Here is an 8,858-nt window from a genome sequence, read left to right as displayed (position 1 = left end):
TTTTTCTTCTTCCAAGCAACTAGCTTCCTGCTGCTTTTTCTGTGGAGGCTAAACAGCAGAAAAGCAGCTGTGTGTGCATCAGAGATGCACATGAAGTGCGTACACAAAGGGAGTCATGGGTTAGACAAGGAACAAGGCGTAGACTCACTCGTGGAGCCAGAGAGCATGCAACGTTTCATACATTATTCACAAGTTTGGTGCAAAAGAAAGACTGATGAATTCTGACAAAAACAATGTTGTGCCTGGTGCACCGGAGAGATCTCTGAAATGTCTTCAAAATAGCAGGCAACATGGTGAACATGAGAAATGAAAAGGAATTTAAAAATGATTATTATTATAAATTACTCTTCTCCTTGTACCCGTTTATTTTGCTCTCTGCTGACTGTACAAGTCCAATAATCATCAGGGGAGAGAAAGATGGCACTTAGAAAGCAATTTATTAAACATTTGTTGTGAATTCACTCCATGAAGTGGAAAAAAGGAATTTGCCCGAGTTTATGTTGAGTATAACTGGTTGATGCTACCTCAGTGTAGTCTAAGGTTATTGCCTTGGATATACAAGAAAATGTACTAAATCTTGAAAGCATTTAAATGCAAATGTGTTTTTATTTGGTTAAAGGCTGTCAAAGCATTTTGTGTAAAATACTACAGTAGGCCGACACAAGGGACATAAAGACATGAGGCTAAATGCATCTCCACTCTCGTTTGAAAAAAATTTTGGCTATGTTAGCCAACGTCACAAAGACTTTAACATGTCTGCACAAGATAACATGAAAACATAAAAACATCTGACTTAATGACGAGAATAATTTTACCATGGGATTTAGAGTACTTAACTAAATATCATATCATTTTTGTCATTTAAACCTGCGTCAGCGAGCTGGAGTTTAGTCAGCAGTGGGTACAGAATACTGCAAATGAATGCTCAATAAGCTGGTCTGTCTGGATGAATCTCATTGTGTTTACATGTCTATGTGGTACTACGGGAGGGTCTCTTATCTACATCAAAGCCCCAGTACAGCAAGATGAAAACCCCAGTTGCCATGACAATTACACAGATGCACAGACATCTCCACCAACTGCATTATTAAATAGACCTGAAACAATACAGCCCCTCCCCTTCCCCTGAAAACAAACACACACACACACACTATTTCAACTAATCGACGAGCTGGTGTGGACCGTGTCATCTTACCTGATACTGTGCTGGTCATTGTTGCTGACATTGGAGGAAGAGGAGAGAGCCAGATGATGATGCTGCTGGATGGAGGAGGAGAGAGATTGTGAAGGAGTCGTAGAGAGGGGACGAAGAAAAAAAGAGGAGGAGGGAGAGAGAGAGAGAGAGAGCGAGCGAGCGAGGGGATGGGCTGTGCATGTGTCTGTGACCTGAATGGTGCAATGCACAAGTCTACAGTATGTGAACAATGGGCAGCCAGTGGGACTTGGTGTGTGTGTGTGGAGGCTGTACTGGCAAGGGAAGAGGTGGGCAAACATTGTATGTGTAGGGGATGTAACCAAATATCTCATGTCTGACATGATTCAGATGAACAGATAAGATATGAATTTAAAAAACCTATCTTAATTAAAATGATTTGAATGAGTCTATAAGACAGCACCTCTAATAAGGCATATACAAATAAATACTCCTTTAGTTATATGAATCAGTATAACATGGGTTTTTCATAGTAGGGCAGGTAGTCATGCGAGCAGTCTAGCTGTGCTGGCACAGTGAGAGTGTACTGCGTAGCACAGTAAGGTAAAGTTGTTACTTTGATGACATGTTGGAGGTGTGTCTGTCACAAACCATAGTAAGAGCCTGTCACCTGCAGTTCTTTTCAGCTCACTGTGGCTGGAACTATTTGTACTACTCCTGATTCTAAAACCTGATCTGCTGACCAAACAGCGCATCCATATCTGAGTCATTATATTGGTGACAAACACTGTGCATTTCCTAGAACTTCTCACAATAAAAGCACCCAGCCAGTTCGCCAGTGGAAAGCTTTTAACATGAAGCTGCAATGTCACACGGCTCTGATACAACTGAGTGTGTCAGAACACAGTAAAATAAGGCAGATATCTGAAATTACAATCCAAACCACAGATTCAGATAAAAGCCCTTAAAGTACTTTCAATTCAATTTTATTTATAGAGCGCCAGATCACAACAACAGTTATCTCACAGCGCTTTTCATAAAAGAGCAGGTCTAGACCATACTCTGATGTTATTTACAGAAGCCCAACAGTTCCCACCAAGAGCAAGCACTAGGCGACAGAGGCAAGGAAAAACTTCCTTTTAAGAGGCAGAAACCTCGAGCAGAACCATGGCTCAGGGTGGGCGGCCATCTGCCTCAACCGGTTGGGGGTGAGAGAGAGAGGAGGGAGGCAGCCTACACAATATACACACAGAGGTACAGACAGTAAAGGTGATGTTGCTATAGACTAAATGAAAAATGGTACAGATATTTATAGTAGTGTTAATGATTATAACAATAGGACTAGTAACAATAGTTGTTGTAGCAGAGGGTGTCGAGCAGGAACACGGGAGCAGCAGGTGACTCGCAACCACAGATCCAGAGCCAGAAAACCTGCAGGAAGTGATAGGAGGAGAGGGACGAGAAAGCACAAGACTACCGGAAAGGGGAGAAGTTGAGTTAGTAACATGCAATAATGGGATGAGGTTGCATACAGAGGGAGAGAAAGTAGAGGAGCTCAGTGCACCATAGGAAATCCCCGGCAGTCTGACCTATAGCAGCATAGGTAAGGGATGGTTCAGGACTCAGCTGAGCCAGCCCTAACTATAAGCGTTATTAAAGAGGAAAGTCTTAAGCCTCCTCTTAAATGTGGAGATGGTGTCTGCCTCCTGAACCCAAACTGGAACCTGGTTCCACAGGAGAGGAGCTTGATAGCTGAACGCTCTGGCTCCTAGTCTACTTTTGGAGACTCTAGGAACCACAAGTAACCCTGCATTCAGGGAGTGCAGTGCTCTGGTGGGGTAGTAAGGTACTATGAGCTCTTTAAGATAAGATGGTGCCTGACCATTAAGAGCTTTGTAGGTAAGAAGAATGATTTTAAATTCTATTCTGGATTTTACTGGAAGCCAGTGCAGAGAAGCTAAAACAGGAGAAATGTGATTTATTGTCCTGGTTCTTGTCAGTGGGGAGACAAGAGAACAAACTGCAACACTGGGTGACAATAAACAATGACCCGACAAAGACAAGACAGAAACACCAGGTGTGTGTGTGTGTGTGTATATATATATATATATATACACACACACACATACACAGGGACTAACGAGCAGGGCGGGAGCAACACAGGTGGAAGACATGAGGCTAATGAGGCACAGGCAGGGAGAGAGACAGACATGCAGAGGGATCACTGGGGTAACAGACATGACAAGGGTTAACATACTAGACAAAAGACAAGACAGACCCCCCAAAACCCAACAGACCAAAATAACGCTAACTAAACACAAAAGTGCAAAACATCGCATGGCAGACAGGCAGAGTGTGACAGTACCCCCCAACAGGCCGGGCAGAACAGGGGGGCCACAGAGGGGTTCAAGGGGTTGGCAGGACGGCCAACAGTGAGGCAGCAAACCCACTGGGGGCCGAGCAGGAGGCCGACGGCAAGACCTCTCCGGAGGTCGGCACCCAAAGCTTTGGTGCTCTGGAGCCGCAGCTGGGCTGAGGACCACCGACTGAGCAGCTGGGCTGGAACTGGCTGGGCGTCCGATGAGGAACCGGGAGTCCACCGACGGAGCTGGTGCCGATCGGACCACTAGGAACAGGAATCGGCTGGACCACCAACGGAGCTGGTGCAGGTGCCAGTTTCTTGGCCGCTCGTCATCGGGTCCTACGTCGCCCTCCAGCCGGCCTTACTGGAGGTGGATCCGACGCAGAGTTCGACGAGGTGCTAGCCTCCAGGCTAGTAGACCCGGAACCGGAGCTGTGTAGGTCTGCTAGCAGCCCGGTCTCCCTCCGACCAGTGGTTGGTTGGCTGGGGGCTCTCCGTCTGTTCACTCTCTTGCTCCAAAGTTAAGTCCAACAGAAAGGCAGCCAGAGAGCTGGAAGTCCATGAATCCCCAACCAACCTGGAAGTCTGAGCCGACTTGGAGGGGGATGGAGCAGACAGATGACTAGCCGCTGGAGCGCTAGCAGGCCGGGAACCAGGCTGGGGGCTAGCCGCTGGAGCGCTAGCAGGCCGGGAACCAGGCTGGGGGCTAGCCGCTGGAGCGCTAGCAGGCCGGGAACCAGGCTGGGGGCTAGCCGCTGGAGCGCTAGCAGGCCGGGAACCAGGCTGGGGGCTAGCCGCTGGAGCGCTAGCAGGCCGGGAACCAGGCTGGGGGCTAGCCGCTGGAGCGCTAGCAGGCCGGGAACCAGGCTGGGGGCTAGCCGCTGGAGCGCTAGCAGGCCGGGAACCAGGCTGGGGGCTAGCCGCTGGAGCGCTAGCAGGCCGGGAACCAGGCTGGGGGCTAGCCGCTGGAGCGCTAGCAGGCCGGGAACCAGGCTGGGGGCTAGCAAGCCGGGGCTCAGGCTGGCGGCTAGCAGCGCTAGCCAAGCTGGTTTCAGGCAGGAGGCTAGCCGCAGGAGTACTAACAGGCCGGGGTTCGAAGCTAGCAGGCTTAGCAATCTCACACTGGGGGGTGGCAGAGCAGAGTTTTGACACAGTCTCTAAATCAAAAGTCTTTCTCCACCGGGAGGAGGCCACGAGCAGAGCCATCCTGGGGTCGGTCCCCCACATGACTGAGAGCAGTTTGAAAAACTGTGGCTCCTCTGCTGTTAGCTCCTCCTTGGGCACCCCTAATTCCTCCAAAGTGCTGGGCAACTTAACTATGTCCGCTGGGTCCATGTTTGGTCGGGTCATTCTGTCACGGTTTTGTGGTGAAGGCAGGGTTGAGCAGGTTGGAGGACCCAAACGCAGGACACGAAGGCTAGCAGGTGCAGTTCAGTGAAAGGTTTTAATATAACAAAAGGCGAGCACACTTACAAACAGAGTGGCTGATTGACTGAGTCCAAAAACAAAGGCTGTCCAACAGAAATCCAAAAGGGTGAAAACCAGAATCCAAAACTGAGCAGGGTAACAGGGAGACACGGTGAGTAAGGCTGGAGACACGAGAACAAACTGCAACACTGGGTGACAATAAATAATGACCCGACAAAGACAAGACAGAAACACCAGGTATATATACACAGGGACTAACGAGCAGGGCGGGAGCAACACAAGTGAAAGACATGAGGCTAACGAGGCACAGGTAGGGAGAGAGAGAGAGAGAGCAGGGGAAAACAGAGACAGACATGCAGAGGGATCAGTGGGGTAACAGACATGACAAGGGTTAACGAATACTAGACGAAAGACAAGACAGACCCCCAAAACCCAACAGACCAAAATAACGCTAACTAAACACAAAAGTGCAAAACACCGCATGGCAGACAGGCAGAGTGTGACAGTCAGAACACATGCTGCAGCATTTTGAATCAGCTGAAGAGTCTTAATGGACTTTTTCAAGCAGCCTGGTAATAAAGAATTGCAGTAATCCAGCCTAGAAGTAACAAATGCACGGACTAGTTTTTCTGCATCATTTTTAGACAGGATATTCCTGATTTTCGCAATATTACGTAGGTGAAGAAAGGCGGTCCTTGAAATTTGCTTAATGTGAGACTTAAACGACAGTGGTGCTGGAGGCCAGGGCGATGCCATCAAGGGAAACTATATCTTAAGATAATGCATCACGGAGGTGCTTGGGCCCCAGAACAATAACTTCAGTTTTATCTGAGTTTAACATTAGAAAATTACATGTCATCCATGTTTTAATATCCTGAAGGCACATTTGAAGTTTAGCTAACTGATGAGTTTCATGTGGCTTGATCGATAGATATAACTGAGTATCATCTGCATAACAATGAAAGTTTATGGAATATTTCCTGATAATATTGCCTAAAGGAAGCATATATAAAGTGAAGGGTTGGAGGATTGGTCCGAGGACAGATCCTTGAGGAACTCCATGACTAACTTTGGCATGCATGGAGGACTCATTGTTAACATGTACAAACTGAAATCGATCTGATAAATAGGACTTAAACCAGCTTAGAGCGGTTCCTTTTATGCCAATGAAATGTTCCAGTCTCTGCAATAGGATCTGATGGTCAATGGTATCAAATGCAGCACTAAGATCTAATAAAACCAGTACAGAGACAAGTCCTTTGTCTGATGCAATAAGGAGGTCGTTAGCAAATTTTCACCAGTGCTGTCTCTGTGCTATGATGAACTCTAAATCCTGACTGAAAATCCTCAAATAAACTATTGCTCTGTAGAAAGTCACACAGCTGTTTAGCAACTGCTTTCTCCAGGACCTTAGAGAGAAATGGAAGGTTAGATATAGGTCTATAGTTGGCTAAAACATCTGGATCAAGTTTGGGCTTTTTCAGAAGAGGTTTAATTACAGCTACTTTAAAGTACTGTGGTACATAGCCTGTTGATAAAGATAGATTGATCATATCTAGTATAGAATTGCTGACTAAGGGTAAAACTTCTTTAAGCAACCTAGTCGGGATGGGGTCTAAGAGGCAGGTTGATGGTTTAGAAAAGAAATTATTGAAGTTAGTTGGTAAAGGTTGAGGGAGGCAAAACAGTCTAAACATATATCTGGTTCTACAGCTGTTTCTAAGGTTCCTGAGTTTAGAGATAAGTTGGTGCCAGTCGAGGGAAGGTCTTGGTGAATTTTGTTTCTAATAGTTAGAATTTTATCATTAAAGAAGCTCATGAAGTCGTAACTACTGAGAGCTATGGGAATATTTTGCTCAATAGAGCTGTGACTCTCTGTCAGCCTGGCTACAGCGCTGAAAAGAAACCTGGGGTTGTTCCTATTTTCCTCTATTAATGACGAGTAGTACGCTGCTCTGGCATTACGGAGGGCCTTCCTATAAGTTTTAAGACTATCTTGCCAAATTAAACGAGAAGTTTCCAGTTTGGTGGAACGCCAATTCTTCTCAAGTTTCCGCGATATTTGCTTTAATTTGCGAGTTTCAGTATTATATCATGGAGCTAACCGTCTTTGTTTTAGTATTTTCTTTTTTAGAGGGGCTACAGAGTCGATTGTCATTTGCAGCGAGCCTGCAGCACTATCAACAAGATGATCGATTTGGGAGGGACTGAAATTAGTTACTTTGTGACTTGATAATGTATTTAGAGCTGATGGAATCGCATCCTTAAATTTAGCTATGGCACTATCAGATAGACATCTTGTATAGAAATTTTGCCCAATGGCGTGTAGTTCAGCAATACAAACCCAAAAGTTATCAAACAGTGGTCAGATAAAGAGGGATTCTGTGGGAACACTATTAAATGTTCAATTTCAATACCATATAACAGAACAAGGTCGAGGGTGTGGTTAAAACAGTGAGTCGGTTCATGAACACTCTGAGAGAAGCCAATGGAATCTAACAGAGAGATAAACGCAGTACTGAAGCTGTCATTCTCAACGTCCACGTGAATATTACAATCCCCTACAATAATAACTGTCCATTTTAAGGACTAAAGTTGACAAAAACTCTGCAAATTCAGATAAGAATTCAGAGTACGGGCCAGGTGCTCTGTACACTATAACGAAAAGAATTGGTTGCAGTGATTTCCAATTTGGGTGTGAAAGACTAAGAACAAGGCTTTCAAATGAGTTATAGTTTAGTTTAGGTTTAGAGCTGATTAGTAGGCTAGAGTTGAAGATGGCTGCAACTCCACCTCCTTGGCCTGTGCCTCGAGGAATGTGAGTATTAATATGACTGTACTAAGTACTGAGAGCTGAACACAAAGAAACATTTAAGAGCAGATCTTTTTTGAGGGGCACTGTCTTACCATACGGCTCACATCACATCCGTAATCTGCACTCTGCGCATGCGTTGGCGTCTGTAGCTACCTGTCGGAAGCTCTGTCTTAAACCGGACTCTTATCCAGTTTTAATCCATTTATATCCTTTTTATTTAACTTAAGTTTTACGTGGGTTAAGAATTTTAGTCATCCGACATGGATTTTAAGCTAGATGACCGTAAAAACGCTATCAACGCTACCACAACAAAGCTCCGGCGGCTATCAAGATACAGTAACTCTGCCCCATGAGGACTGCACACTCCTTAAGAAAGCGAACAAAAAGATTGCTGACCTTATGGAAGACATTCGACGACTTTCAGAGGAACTCAAAGAGAAAGATTCCCTGCTGACTGGCTTTATTGATGTGGCTTCAGTACAAGCCAAACAGATTGTTTCTCTTAGCGCAACTGCTAACATCCATGACACCGTGTTATGGGACCCCTCTAGCCTTCCCAGGCTTTCATCCTGCTCGACTCTGAAGCATCAGTCAACCTGGGCTGAAGTGGTGGTTCGTGGCTGCAAGAGAGGCTCGGATGGGGCTGCCTCTCCTCCGCACATCGGCCTCTCCAACTGCTATGCAGCCCTGTCTGACGACACTCCGTTCCATCCAGCGGATGCACCTGCGGCTTTGAGTCTCCCTGATATGGCTACATCTCCTTCACCGGGTCTCCTGCACTGGCGGCAAACAGTGACAGACTGGGCCGCCGGTCTGCCGCTGGGCCTGATCGGCGGCAGTCATCCCGGTCAAAAACCTCTGCTTCCTGACGTAGGATCCTGTAGGAGACTGTGCTCAGACGCTCCGGAGGCCGTCTCTACCCAGCACCGTCAGGTAGCGCTTCTCTCAGGTCTGTTACTGCTACTCCAACACAACACTCGGCAGCTCACACACTCCATCCTTAGTCCGCACGCAGTGTTGAAGCAGATTCTGCTCAGTCCTGCTCTGGAACCCCACAACCGGCATCTCCTCGTCCTCTTTTCTTCCCAACCACACTAATA

General features: G+C 46.5%; 1 protein-coding gene across 1 annotated transcript in view; it reads right to left on the bottom strand.

Moving 5' to 3' along the window:
• Window positions 1-1,332, bottom strand: part of LOC119885781 (stathmin-3-like) — a 131,854-nt gene extending 130,522 nt beyond the window's left edge. Inside the window, exon 1 of the mRNA XM_038696007.1 lies at window positions 1,196-1,332. Coding sequence (XP_038551935.1) covers window positions 1,196-1,226 — 31 coding nt within the window. The 5' untranslated portion in view covers window positions 1,227-1,332. The remainder of the gene's footprint in view (window positions 1-1,195) is intronic.
• Between the last annotated feature and the right edge of the window lie 7,526 nt (window positions 1,333-8,858).

The sequence above is a fragment of the Micropterus salmoides genome, unplaced genomic scaffold, assembly GCF_014851395.1.
Source record: "Micropterus salmoides isolate LMB-PRFRI ecotype aquatic unplaced genomic scaffold, ASM1485139v1 Ms_hic_scaffold_4, whole genome shotgun sequence".
Classification (NCBI taxonomy): Eukaryota; Metazoa; Chordata; class Actinopteri; order Centrarchiformes; family Centrarchidae; genus Micropterus; species Micropterus salmoides.
The sequence above is the reverse complement of the archived record's forward strand: the minus strand, read 5'-3'. Positions and strand labels throughout refer to the sequence as shown.